At 51.0% G+C, this 14,744-nt stretch overlaps 1 protein-coding gene across 2 annotated transcripts in view; it reads right to left on the bottom strand.

The window, feature by feature from the left end:
* Positions 1–14,744, bottom strand: part of GMEB2 (glucocorticoid modulatory element binding protein 2) — a 40,762-nt gene that overhangs the window by 25,367 nt on the left and 651 nt on the right. The window contains exons 1-2 of one of the 2 annotated variants that reach the window (XM_032257005.1): positions 7,443–7,832; positions 7,137–7,324 (exon numbers count right to left, since the gene is read on the bottom strand). In XM_032257005.1, the coding sequence (XP_032112896.1) occupies positions 7,137–7,267 (131 nt within the window). In that variant the 5' untranslated portion in view covers positions 7,268–7,324; positions 7,443–7,832. Of the gene's footprint in view, positions 1–7,136; positions 7,325–7,442; positions 7,833–14,744 lie in introns of those variants that run through there. The other variant, XM_032257004.1, reaches the window with a different exon arrangement.

The raw sequence follows: 14,744 nt of genomic DNA, 5'->3' as shown, positions 1-14,744 counted from the left end.
GCCTGACTAGTGTGACCTCACATGGAGCACTCCAGACATAGTGGAGCTGGATGGTTTTCTTCAAACTAGGAATCCCCAGAGGATCAAATTGTTTTGCATCGGCCGGATGTGGTGGCTCACACCTGTAACCCCAGTGCTCTGGGAGACTGAGGTAGGAGGACTGCTTGAGTCCAGGAGTTCAAGACAAGCTTGGGCAACATAGCAAGACCCCATCTCCACAAAATCAAAAAATTAGCCAGGCGTGGTGGCACATGCCTGTAGTCCCAGCTACTCAGGAGCCTGAGGCGGGAGGATTCCTTGAACCCCGGAGGTCACGGCTGCCATGAGTCATGACTGCACGACTGCACTCCAACCTGTGCGACAGAGCGAGACTCTGTCTCCAAAAACAAAAAATCATTTCACGTTCCCAGTTTCTCCATTGGCAAAAGACTGTCAAGGTAAGAAATGGTTCTGACCCACAGAAATCTAAGAAAGGAAAAAACATAAAAAATAGAAAATGTAACAAAGAGACAGCCTCAGAACAAAGAACAGCAGCGCTGTGGTTGTCACTCTTCCCTCACACCCTAGAAAGCTTTCTGAACGCATCTGGCCAAAGGGCCACCCTGCACCTGCCTCAGAGCTGGTCCTGTCCTGTCCATCAGTGAAAGCTTAAGAGAGGAGGGGAAGTCCCAAGGTTTTAACTCACCAGTCTCTGGATCAAGGGGTGCAATAACCAAGAAGCCCCAGCCACACCCAGACCCAGTGTTGCCTGCATGGGGTGAGCTGGGAAGGCCCAGGAAAAGGCAGGAGACGGATGAGTGGAAATGTCATTCTGTGGCCACAGAAATGGTCACAACATTTTATAACTTCCTGCCAAGAGGAAGTCTTAGCTGCAGGCTCGAACCAGAGCCTTGTGATGCTGTTTGAGTCAGTCAGGCAACAGGAGTGAGCAGGAGGCCCGCTTTCCTCTACAACCCTTGGCTCATCAGGCAAAGAAATCTAAGCCTCCAGGTGGAAGTCACAGACCTGGCAAAGCAGAGGAGAGCCACCCAGCCGAGCCTACCTATGCCCCAAACCACCTCCTTCCAGAGACCCCTGTGGCCGAGGCTACCCAGACCAGCAGGCCCTTGCCGTGCTGTCAGCTGACAACAGGGGTTGGTGGGGCCAGCCCAGACCAGTAGAACCACCAATCAACCAACAGAATTAAAGGAGACCATAACTATGTCTTAAGCCACTAAGTTTTGGGTGGTTTCTTAAACAGCAAAAGAAAACTGACACAATCATAAACAGAGCAAGCAAGAGAACTTGGCAATTACTTCCTCTATACTTCTCATTGTTCTCAAAAGAGTTAACTTAAGCATAAGATGTGAGCAAATTCTTTTAACAACCTAGAAAAAAAGCTCATATTCAGCATTCATAAAGCAAAGCTAACCCACAGGAGCCACCTTCCATAGTAACCACAGGAAACCAAGGCAGCAAATGGGACACCAGCCTCCAGGGCACTGCACCAGCCACCAGCCGTGCTCCTGTGCCTGTGACTGCCCTGGTCCGTCACTGCCACCAGCTGGCAAGACACCCACAGAGGACAGCTCTAAGCCCACGATTGTGTGTGAAGATAACTGCATGAGAGGGAGAAAGCTTCAGGGAGATTTTTATTACTAATAACATTTTTGTTTTCTTTTTTTTTTTTTTTTGAGATTGAGTCTCACTCTGTCACACAGACTGGAGTGCAGTGGTGCAATCTCAGCTCACTGCAACCTCCAACCCCCTCCCAGAGCAATTCTCCTGCCTCAGTCTCCCGAGTAGCTGGATTACAGGCACCTGCCACCACACCTGACTAATTTTTGTACTTTTAGTAGAGATGGATTGGCTCTACTAAAGAGCCAGACTGGTCTCCAATTCCTGACCTCAAGTGATCTGCCTGCATCGGCCTCCCAAAGTGCTGGGATTACAGGCGTAAGCCACCGTGCCCAGCTCATTTTTGTTTTTCAATAAAAATGTACTTAACGTTGAAATCTCTACATTTCAAATGGGTAACCCCAGTGTCCCTGATGCTCCTGTGACAGTGCTCATGAGACCTCTCTTGGGTGTGAATCTAGAATGTGGGTGGTCTGGGCAGGAGGGGGAGGGAAGAGTACAGGTTTCCCCTAGGACATGAAAGCCACCCTGCACTTGTCACACTGGGAAAACACCCTCTCCATCACATGGACCTTGGCTTTGGAGACTGGATCCCAGGCGCCACTCAGCTTTTGTAGTGAATTGTGATCCTCTGAGCCCAGCGATGCACCTGCAGGACATCTGGCCCCGTCTCCTTGTTAAGCCAGTTCATGAAAGAGACTTTCCTGAATGACATGCTAAATGGGCTATTCGAGGACTAAATGGGATGGTCTCTGGCTGGGACAGACCCACAATAAAAGCCACTTTGTGGGGAAAGGAATCTTTCTTTTTTTCTTTCTTTTGAGACAGGATCTCACCATGTCACTCAGGCTGGAGTGCAGTGGCATGACCCTGGCTCACTGCAGCCTCAACCTCTCTCAGGCTGGAACAATCCTTCCACCTCAGCCTCCCATGAAGCTGGGACCACAGGTACATGCCACCACACCCAAGTAATTTTTGTATTCTTTGTAGAGCTGACGTTTTGCTTTGTTGTTCAGGCTGGTCTCAACTCCTGGGCTCAAGCAACCCTCCCACCTCAGCCCCACAAAGTGCTTGGATTACGGGCAGGAGCTACCAGGCCTGGCCAACATAGCAAGAAATTTAAGACTGAATTGAATATTAAAAAAGAGGAAAATTCATCAACATGAAAAGACAAAAATCATTAAGGCCAAACCAGAATGAAAGCCGCACGCACAGTGGGGTCTCATGTTGGGAGCAGGAGGGGCATGCGCAGGGCTCCAGGGCACGACGCCCCACGCTCCCTTTGTGGGGGTTCATTCAGCTGAACATGAGCGCCGGGGTGCTTTTCTACATATACATGAATTTAATAATAAAAAGGTTTAAGGAGGCCAGGCACGGTGGCTCAAGCCTATAATCCCAGCACTTTGGGAGGCTGAGGCAGGTGGATCACAAGGTCAGCAGATCGTGACTATCCTGGCTTTCATGATTAAACCCCAACTGTACTAAAAACAGAAAAAACTAGCCAGGTGTGGTGGCACCCGCCTGCAGTCCCAGCTACTCAGGAGGCTGAGGCAGTAGAATTACTTGAACCTGGGAGGTGGAGGTTGCAGTGAGCCGAGATCATGCCAGTGCACTCCAGCCTGGGCAACAGAGTAAGACTCCATCTCAAAAAAAGGTTTAAGGAAAGAAAAATTCATATGTTCCTATATAAACAGAACATCTGGAAAGATCTAAGGTGTTGGCAGTAGGAATCTCTGGGTAATGGCAACATGGTTTTTATTTTTGCTTACCAGTACTTTCTTTTTTTCTTTCTAAATCATTCCAGCTATGAAATAATTTTCTACCATATATATTTTGTAATAAAAATGGTTATGTGTAATTTTTTTTTTTTAAGACAGAGTCTTGCTCTGTCTCCAGGCGCCAGCTAGAGTGCAGTGGTGCGATCTCGGCTCACTGCAACCTCCGCCTACCGGGTTCAAGCAATTCTCCTGCATCAGCCTCCAGAGTAGCTGGGACTACAGGTGCGCACCACCACTCCCAGCTAATTTTTGTATTTTTTAGTAGAGAAGGGGTTTCACCATGTTGGCCAGGATGGTTTCGATCTCTTGACCTCGTGATCCGCCCGCCTTGGCCTCCTAAAGTGCTAGGATTATAGGTGTCAGCCACCACGCCCGGTCAGTTATGTGTAATTTTTTAAAAGCTACACAAACTTCCTGATAAAATGGCAAATTAAACACACAAATGTGGGCCGGGCACAGTGGCTCATGCCTATAATCCCAGCACTCTGGGAGGCTGCGGCGGGCAGATCACCTGAGGTCAGGAGTTCGAGACCAGTCTGGTAAACATGGTGAAACCCTGTCTTTACTAAATATGCAAAAATTAGCTGGACGTGGTGGTGCACACATGTAGTCCCTGCTACTTAGGAAGCTGAGGCAGTAGAATTGCTTGAACCCAGGAGGCGGAGGTTGCAGTGAGCTGACATTGCGCACTGCACTCCAGCCTGGGCGACAGAGCAAGACTCCGTCTCAAACAAAAAATAAATAAATAAATAAATAAATAAAAAGAGCACCCAGGTGAATGGGCCTCTCATGGAAGTCATCACAATGCAGAGGGAAAAGCTCCCAAGCGTAAACCCAGAAGCCAGGAGCGGGAGGGCACACACAGATGCAATCAGCAGCAAGGCACAGACCGAGAGGCGGAGGCTGGCCATAGGGAGATGACCAATACTCAGTGTACCCCCAAACCCCTAAATCTAGAGGCCTGGGCATCAACTACCTCTGCCAGCAGGAATGAGGGACAGGAGATCAACCGAAAGACGTCCCAGCCCACCCATCCAGCCAGGTGCTATCCTTAGCCCCACGTGGCAGAAGATCCTGAGAAGGAGAGGCAGACCCCTGCCTGCAGGACCCTGAGAGCTAGGCAAAGGTATTGTCCTGAACTGTGTCCCCCGTAAAATTCATATGTTGAGGGCCTTACCCGCAATGTGACTGTATTTAAAGATGGGGTCTTCAGGAGATAATTAAAATGAGGTCATACTGGTTGGCCCTAATCCAATAAGACTTTGATCTTCTGGTGGTTTTTGTTGTTTTTTGAGACAGGGTCTCACTCTGTCACTCTGTCCCTCAGGCTAGAGTGCAGTGGCACAGTCACGGCTCACTGCTGTCTCAAACTCCTGGGCTCAGGTGACCATCATGCTTCAGCCTCCTGAGTAGCTGAGACTACAGGTGCTCGCCACCATGCCCAGCTGGTGGTGCGCTGTGTTTTTTGTAGAGATGGGGTTTTGCCATGTTGCCCAGGCTGGTCCTGAACTGGGCTCAAGCAATCTGTCTGCCTCATCCTCCCACAGTGCTGGGATCACAGGCATGAGCCACCAGGCCTGGCCAACTGTGGCTTTTTTTTTTTTTTTTTTTTGAGATGGGGTCTTGCTTTGTTGCCCAGGCTGGAGTGCAGTGGCATGATCTTGGCTCACTGCAACCTCCCCCACCCGGATTTAAGCAGTTCTCCTACCTCAGCCTCCCAAGTAGCTGGGATTACAGGTGCACGTGCCACCATGCCTGGCTAATTGTTTTGTATTCTCAGTAGAGATGGGGTTTCACCATGTTGGCCAGGCTAGTTTCGAACTCCTTGACCTCAAGTGATCCGCCTGCCTCAGCCTCCCGAACTGCTGAGAGTACAGGCATGAGCCACCATGCCTGGCCCCGTGACCTTCTAAGAAATTAAACAGAAAGCTCTTTCTCTCTCCCTCCCACTCCGTCACAAGGACACAGCAAGAAGTCGGCCATCTGCAACTCAAAGAGTCCTCCCAAAAGCAGAAGCTGGCAGACCCTGACCTTGGACTTCCAGCCTTCACAACTGTAAGGAAAAATATCCACTGTTGAGGTCACTCAGTCTATGGCGTTTTGCTATGGCAGCCCGAGCAGACTAAGACACATGTTGCCTGGGGACTCAGGCCAGATCAAAAAGAAAGGCTTAAAGATGAGGATACTGAAGGTCCCAACCTGGTGCTGGACCACACCACCACGGACACAGTGTCATGGTGCAGGTGAGGAGACTTGGATAGGGGACTGGACTGGACCTACCCGGAGGCCCCTTCCACCAGGATGCCTGGGTGGGCAACATGAAAGCCAGGCTCAGTGGGGACTACAGCAGCCTCACCCCAGGTCAGGCATGACCCTGGGCTCCTTGCAGCATCCCTAGGGCACCATGAGGAAGCTATGTGGCCCTCTCTGACCAAGGGTCACCACTGCCGCGCTGTACTCATTGCAGGCCAACCCAAATCCAAGGGAGGAAGCTTGGGCACTGCCTCTCTGGGCAAGAGTGGGGAGGTCACTATGGAGCATGTGGTGCGGGAAAGGTCAGGAAACACCATGGACACAAGCCTGGGAAGCACTGAAGCTGTGACCCAAGGTGCTGACAAAGGGAAAAGGAGGACGGAGGTGTGAACATCCAGCCGGGAGGCCCCACTCAGATGTCTGCATTTCCAGACATGGCCACGAGCTCTGCAGATGAGGCAGAGAGGACTGGGTACGTCACACCAGGAACCCATACAGGTCCGTGTCCTGCTCTGCAGTCGCACCAAGCTCCACCACCCTGACATGCGGGAGGGAGGGTGGTCCAACAGGTCCTGTCGTCCTTCCCTTGCTCCACAGCAAGGAAAGGACGGCAGGAAGGAACTCAGGGTCAGGTCCTCCCGCGTGGCAGTTGCCAGCACACCATCCACGAAGGGAGGCCTGACCTGCACCGTGCAGGGGTCAACAACAGCCTAAAGTCTTCCTCTCAAAAGCCCTTTGTCAAACAGTGAGAAGGTCAAAAGCTCACACTCAGTGATATGCTAAGGTCAGTGTGAAGATGCCACGCATGAGACACAGCAAAGATGAGACCAACGGGAAGACTGCCCGAGCCCCAGAGCCCCAGAGCCCCAGAGCCCCAGAGCCCCAGGGCCCCAGAGCCCTCTGAGGAGGAAGAATGAGGATCGTAGCCCAGGGCTGACTGTGCCTTTATCTTACCCCCAGCTGGGGCAGGGGTGACACCAGCTCACAGCAGGAGCAGCTCTGCCACCTCCTCGCAGTTCTACCTGCAGGCGGCAAAACAAAGCTGCAGTTTGGGCAAATGTTAGCTTTTTTGCCAACTAACATTTGATTCGGACACCTGGTACAGAGATGGGAAAGAAAACGCTCACAGTTTCATGAAGAATGTCAAGAAAATCACTGGCTCTTCAACTCCATTTCTGAAAGTCCAGCTCTCTGCCATCCCTACTGCTCCCTCTCACATGAGAAATCATAGCCTTTTAGTACGTGGAACCCGTGGCCGTGCGGGTGCCGGGGCAAGGCCTCCCCACAGCTGCAGCTGGGTCTTCTGCTCCCCAGGCCATTTCTGCATTTCTCCGCTCTCTACTTACGCACACATTTGAGTCCAGTCTCAGAAGAACTGGAACTAGGAAAATCCTGACACTCGGCCCTTCCCACGTTAATGCCAGTTGCGCCAAAGACAGCCCAACCGGAGCCCCCATCAGCGTCAATGGCACCGAGACTCGTGCTTACCCATGAGGGGCCAAATTGGTCGTCACCAACACGGTCTTCACCCCCTCCACACCACTGCCATCCACCGCAGTGTCCGGAGTTGTCACCACCACCACCTCCTCCATGTGCACGCTCACGTCGGGGGTCGCCATGGCTCAGCGGGAGGAGACGCCCAGGCCAGCAGCGTCAGTCCTCCAGGGTCCCAAGTCCTGGAGGAAGCAAGGCAGCGCACAGGGTCAGAGTCATCTCCACATCTGCACAACACAATACTCACAAAGGCATCTCTAATCATCTCCAAAGACCCACCCTTACATCCCAGACTACTACCTCCTGACGAAAACAGGTGGTAACAGAAGGGTTACTCCAGGCTCTGGTTCTGAGGGCGGTGTAAGTGCACTCCACCCGTCTTTCCCACTGGATGAGCCAAAGCCCTGGAGCAGAAGGCACAGAGTCGCTCCCTCCATGTGGGGCCCACAGCAGGAGGACAGGAGGGGCCTGGAATTCCGAGCGACTTCCCTGGACGCAGACTCCCAGCTTGCCAGGTCTTCCATCTCTCCTGGCCTGAACTCAAAGCCAGCCCCAATCTGTGAACTGAGTTTCAGGTGCAGAAAGCACTCCAAGAAGTCCTCTCTCTACTGGGGAATGGGAAGGGAAACCCATACAAGACAGAAAAAGAGGAGGGAAATGCCCTGGGTTTTGGGGGCGGGGGGGTTGAGACAGAGTTTCGCTCTTGTCACCCAGGCTGGAGCGCGAAGGTGCAATCTCAGCTCACTGCAACCTCTGCCTCCTGGGTTCAAGCAATTCTCCTGCCTCAGCCTCCTGAATAGCTGGGATTACAGGCACCTGCCACCATGCCCAGCTAATTTTTGTATTTTTAGTGGAGACAAGGATTCACCATATTGGCCAGGCTGGTCTTGAACTCCTGACCTCAGGCGATCCACCTGCCTTGGCCTCCCAAAGTGTTGGGATCACAGGTGTGAGCCACCACACCCAACCTGCCCTGGGTTTTTAAATTATTATTTTGTCTTTGCTGGCACTGCCCTCAGCAAGCCCAAGCCCCAGCTAAAACTTTGTGATAGTGGGGGTGGCCTGGCAGGCCCAAATAGCTTGGAGAGAAAGGAATCTTCCTCCTGACTACAGGAACGGCGGCCCAGGAGCGTGGGGATTCACCGCTGCTCTCTCACTCTCCATCCTCTACACAGCACAGGGAACACAAAAGCCCCTGGTTTCCAGCCACAGGACAAGGAGCCTGGAGTCAGCATGTGTTGTATGCGCTGAGAGAAGGGGGAGCAGAGAGGACAGCGCACAGCTGTGTATGAGAGCCTGGGTCATCCCAACACAGTCTTTAGGTGGTCCTGACCCTAAAGGGCAAAGGGAAGAGAACTGACCTACAGGACAGACCACTGCCCAGGTCTCAGATGGGCCCGACTGGCACATATGGGGCAGATCCACAGTACACTGGAAAGTCTCTAAACTAAACCAGCCTAAGAACATGTACACAGGAACAAGGTCCAAAATGTGCAGCCTGAACCAGGTTGATTTCTTGCTATGAAAAAAAAAATTCTACATTCTCTGTGAAACTTAAACAAGATCCAAAGTCCATAGCATAATAGTCAAAGCATCCAGAACAATCAAACTGCCTTGCAAAGGGTAGTCTGATTGATTCTCAAAGGAACAAATACGCAAAAGGAGCTGGCTTTGAGATGAACGCGGGATCCACAGGGGCTCTCAGGTGATATCGGACGAGCTCCCAGAGTAAAGCCAAACATTCTCAACCAAGTGGAAAGAAAATCTTGGTATAGAAACAGGAGTTATAACCAAATGGAAATGTGAAAATTAAAAACTACAACAACCGAAAGAAAAACTACAAAGCTGGGATAGTCTCAGCTACTCAGGAGGCTGGGGCTACAGGACCGCTTGAGCCTAGGAGACCAGGGCTGCAGTGAGCCATGATCACGCCACTGCACTCCAGTCTGGGCAACAGAGTGAGACCTGTCTCAAAAAATGAAAGAAAGTAGAATAGAAGTGACCAGGGGCTGGGAGAGGGGTATGGGGAGTTACTCTTTAATGAGCACAGAATTTCTGTTGGGGATGATGACATGTTCTGGAAATGGACAGTGGTGATGGCTGCACAATCACTGTGGGTGTCCTAAATGCTGGTGAATTGCATACTTAAAAATGGTTAAAATGGGGCCAGCCGCAGTGGCTCATAACTGTAATCACACCACTTGGGGAGGTCAAGGCGGATGGATCAACTCAGGTCAGGGGTTCAAGACCAGCCTGTCCAACATGGTGAAACCCCATCTCTACTAAAAATTCAAAAAATTAGCCAGGTGTGGTACTGGACGCCTGTAACCCCAGCTACTCAGGAGTCTGAGACAGGAGAATCACATAAACCTGGAAGGCGGAGGTTGCAGAGGACTGAAACAGCGCCACTGCACTCCAGACTGGGCAATAAGAGTGAAATTCAGCTAAAAAAAAAAAAAGGTTAAAATTTTAATTTTTTTTTTTCTTTAAGAGACGGAGTCTTGCTATGTTGCCCAGGCTGGAGTGTGGAGTACAGTGGCTATTCACAGGCGCGATCCCACTACTGATCAGCACGGTAGTTTTGACCTGCTCCATTTCCGACCTGGGCCAGTTCACCCCTCCTTAGGCAACCTGCGAGTCCCCTGCTCCCAGGAGGTCACCATATTGATGCTGAACTTAGTGCAGGCACCCGATCAGCATAGCGCACTATAGCCTAGAACTCCTAGGTTCAAGCAGTTCTCCCACCTCAGCCTCCTGAGTAGCTGGGACTATAGGCACGCACCACCACGCCCAGCTAAAATGGTAAATTTTATGTTACGCATATTTTACCATAATAAAAAAACTGTAATGCTATTACAACAGAACGACTTATTAGGATTAGATAGACTAGAAAGTACAGACTATAAAAACTTTCTAAAGAAAGACAACTTTTCATTGCCAGGCATAGTGTCTCATACCTGCAATCCCAGCACTTTGGGAGGCCAAGGCAGGAGGACTGGTTGAGCTCAGGAGTTTGACACCAGCCTGGGCAACATGGCTACACCCCATCTCTACTAAATAAATAAAGAATAAAAAACAGCCGGGCGCGGTGGCTCACGCATGTAATCCCAGCACTTTGGGAGGCCGAGGCGGGTGGATCACGAGGTCAAGAGATCGAGACCATCCTGGTCAACACGGTGAAACCCCGTCTCTACTAAAACTACAAAAAATTAGCTGGGCATGGTGGCGCGTGCCTGTAATCCCAGCTACTCAGGAGGCTGAGACAGAAGAGTTGCCTGAGCCCAGGAGACGGAGGTTGTGGTGAGCCGAGATCGCGCCATTGCACTCCAGCTTGGGTAACAAGAGCGAAACTCCGTCTCAAAAAAAAAAAAAAAAAAGAATAAAAAACAGCCAGGCATGGTAGCGTGCATGCCTGTAGCCACAGCTACTCTAGAGGCTGAGGCAGGAGGTCGCTTGAGCCCAGCAGGTCAAGGCTGCAGTGAGCCACAGGTGTGCCACCACACTCCAGCATGAGCAACAGATCAAGACCCTGTCACACACAAAAAAAAGAAAGAAAATTTTCCAGAACTTTAAAAATTATAATTGTTAATATAAAAATAACATCACCTGTCCCTAGGACTGTAACAAACAAGTGTATCTAAGGACAGGAATGGGTCCACCCCAACCTGGCACACTGCAGAGAGTGCTGGCCCTGCCCTCACTCAGGGGAGGCATTCGCAGCCCAGCCAGGCCTCTGCAATTACCCCTTCATAACTAACTCACCCAAACTGAACAACCAAGCACAAACGTGCCTTCAGGACTCAAGGTTCTTGCTAAATCACACACAACCTATATTATCTAGCTTGTAAGCATTTTTCTTAATGTCTGCTAGGGAGAGAAAGTTTGCAGGAGAACAAAAGGTCTTCAGTCCACCCTAGCTTCCTTTCCTCCATTCCACAGCCTGCCTTTTGTCTTGGTATGCACTGGACCAGTGGGCTCTACTGCTTCCTAACTGGGCATGGGTCTCCACACAACTCCAAGGTAAAGGGCCACAGGCAAGATAAAGGGGAGAAAAGAATGGGCTATGACTTCCAGGGCCACCAATTGCAAATGGCAGCCAGTCTCTGAACTAACCCTTGACCAGAGATCCAAGGAACCAAGAAACAGAGGTGGTCTGAACGGAAAAGGTGGTGGTTCAGCACCGTGAGAGAAAGATGCATTCTCAAGAAAAGGAAGCAAAAAGAAACCATGGGGAGCTGGGCACCACCTGCAGCAAAGACCCTGCAGGCATTCTGGCGCCAGCCTGGCCTGGGAGAGCAGCGAGGGCAACCCACAGTGAGTGTGAGGAGGGCTGTGGTAGGTCAGTATAAGAAAAGAAAGCACCCAGGCCGGGCACGGTGGCTCAAGCCTGTAATCCCAGCACTGTGGGAGGCCGAGGCGGGTGGATCACGAGGTCAAGAGAGCGAGACCATCCTGGTCAACATGGTGAAACCCCGTCCCTACTAAAAATACAAAAAATTAGCTGGGCATGGTGGCGCGTGCCTGTAATCCCAGCTACTCAGGAGGCTGGGGCAGGAGAATTGCCTGAACCCAGGAGGCGGAGGTTGCGGTGAGCCGAGGTGGCGCCATTGCACTCCAGCCTGGGTAACAAGAGCGAAACTCCGTCTCAAAAAAAAAAGAAAAGAAAGCACCCAGAGCCAAGAAAACACCAGTTAGGACTGCACACTCACGCTACTCAGAGAACGTATCTAAACATAAGCACTAAAGACTAGGGGCTAGGGACAAGAAAATATTCCCTGTTTCCTGTTTCAGGTGGGTATGGAAAATGAGTGATGGAAGGAAAACGTATTTTTTAAATGAGGAAAAAAAGGTTTTAAAAAGTTGGAACACGAGCTGTTTACTGTCACTCTAATTTAAATGGTGGCCATCTAGCAGGACACAGCGCCTAAGGGGGGAAGGGGGGGCACAGGTGGTAGGAAGGGGGTTCACGGGGGGGGAAGGGGCACACAGGCAGGGGGGAGGGGGCGCACAGGCAGGGGGAAGGGGGCGCACAGGCAGGGGGAAGGGGGCGCACAGGCAGGGGGGAAGGGGGCGCACATGTGGGGGGGAAGGGGACACACAGGGGCAACCCTCCAGCTGCTGGCAAGCACACTTCCCATTAGGGCATGGGGGTCTCCAAAGACTGTCTTCAGATGCTTTTCAGCCAGAAAAGTTACAATGATGAATTCATTTACGTTGACAGACTTCCTTCGTATATCTAAAACACAATGTTTTTTTCGCTACCATAATTTTGGTGTTGTAGACTTAGGCTTCAAAATAAATAACTTTAAACAAACATGAATAAAAAGCCACTTTAAAATTTCACTTAGGCCAGGTGCAGTGGCTCACGCCTGTAATCCTAGCACCTTAGGAGACCGAGGTGAGCGGATCACTAAGGTCAGGAGTTTGAGACCAGCCTGGTGAAACCTCACCTCTACTAAAAATGCAAAAATTAGCCAGGAATGGTGGTGTGCCCCATAATCCCAGCTACTCAGGAGGCTGAAGTGGGAGAACGGCTTGAACTGGGAGGCAGAGGCTGCAGTGAGCCAAGGTCACACTACTACACTCCAGCCTGGGAGACAGAGCAAGACCCTGTCTCCAAAAAAAAATTAAAAATCAAAAAATTTGGCCAGGCACGGTGGCTCACGTCTGTAATTCCAGCACTTCAGAAGGCTGAGGTCAAGGGTTCCAGACCAGCCTGGCCAACATGGTGAAACCCTGATTCTACTAAAAATTTTAAAAAATAAAAATAAAAAAAATAGCCAGGCATGGTGGCAGGTGCCTGTAATCCCACCTACTTGGGAGGCAGAGGCAGGAGAATCTCTTGAACCCCAGAGGTGGAGGCTGCAGCAAGCCGAGATCACAACACTGCACTCCAGCCTGGGTGACAGAGCAAGACTCTGTCTCAACCATAATAATAACTAATTAAAAAATAAAAAACTTCAGTGGGGCATGGTGGTTCACGCCTGTAATCCCAGCACTTTGGGAGGCTGAGGCAGGCAGATCACAAGGTCAGGGGTTGGACACCAGCCTGACCAATATGGTGAAACCCGGTCTCTACTTAAAAATACAAAAAAAAATTAGCCGGGTGTGATGGTGTACACCTGTAATCCCAGCTACTTGGGAGGCTGAGGCAGGAGAATCACCTGAACCTGGGAGGCAGAGGTTGAAGTGAGCCAAGAGTGCACCACTGCACTCCAGCCTGGGCGACAGAGCAAGACTCGGTCTTAAAAAAAATAAAATATAAAAAATAGGCCTGGCGCGCGGTGGCTCAGGCCTGTAATCCCTGCACTTTAGGAGGCCGAGGCGGGCGGATTACAAGGACAAGAGATCGAGACCATCCTGGCCAACATGATGAAACCCTGTCTCTACTAAAAAATACAAAAATTAGCCGGGCGTGGTGGCGTACGCCTGCAGTCCCAGCTACTTGGGAGGCTGAGGCAGGAGCACTGCTTGAACCCGGGAGGTGGAGGTTGCAGTGAGCCGACCTCAAGCCACTGCACTCCAGCCTGGTGCCTGGTAACAAAGCAAGACTCTGTCTCAAAAAAATAAATAAATAAATATAAAAATAAAAAATAAATAATTCACTTAAAATACTACTGATTCCCATGTTGACTTCTTAGGTTTAAGTCTCACTGAGGAGCCGCTACTTGGATAAGGTGAGCTCAGCAGGGGCAAATAAAGTCACTTCAACCAAAAGCTGCAAAGAGGCAGGAGCCACATTGCAGCCAGGGTCCTCAGCAGAGCTTCGGGGCTTTGCAGGCATCACACATGTAAATGCACAAAACCGAATTCCAGCCTCTCCAACGGCAACTATACTAAAGTTCAAAACAATACATACACAAGTTACCTCTCAGAAAACAGTTCAAGTCTCTGATACAATGATTTTTAGACACAGAAGCAGCACTACAGAGCATCTCACCCCACTGCCTTCCCAAGGGCGGGCAGCCCCTCCTCTCTCCACGGCCTCTTCTCCTTTTTGAGATGGAGTCTCGCCCTGTCGCCCAGGCTGGAGTGCAATGGCGAAACCTTGGCTCACTGCAACCTCTGCCTCCTGGGTTGCAGCAATTCTCCTGCCTCAGCCTCCCAAGTAGCTGGGACTACAGGCGCCCGCCACGACACCCAGCTAATTTTTTGTATTTTTAGTAGAGACGGGGTTTCACCATGTTGGTCTGACCTTGGGATCCGCCCGCCTCAGCCTCCCAAAGTGCTGGGACTGCAGGTGTGAGCCACCGCAATCGGCCAAGAAAACATTTTAAAACTAGTATTCTTGACCGCCCGGGTCAAGACTGACGTAATCGAAACTGCTGCAGTTGAAGTGTCAGCAAAGAAAGAGAACTTTGGCTCAACAGAAAAGTCAGTCTGCTGCATGAATTCTACAGTAACCAAATAACCAAATACAGAACAGGTCATGACGGACGACCAGCGGGGTGCGCACCACCCGGGGTCTACACAGACCCAGGTCCCGTCTGTGGGGCGGTCCCCGGGGGTCGGGTCCCTGAGGGTCGCGTCCCTGTGGGTGGGGACCCTGTGGGGCGGTCCCTGTGGGTGGGGTCCCTGTGGGGCGGTCCCTGTGGGTGGGGT

Source organism: Sapajus apella, unplaced genomic scaffold, assembly GCF_009761245.1.
Source record: "Sapajus apella isolate SASKATOON/1434 unplaced genomic scaffold, GSC_monkey_1.0 scaffold96, whole genome shotgun sequence".
Lineage (NCBI taxonomy): Eukaryota > Metazoa > Chordata > Mammalia > Primates > Cebidae > Sapajus > Sapajus apella.
The sequence above is the reverse complement of the archived record's forward strand: the minus strand, read 5'-3'. Positions and strand labels throughout refer to the sequence as shown.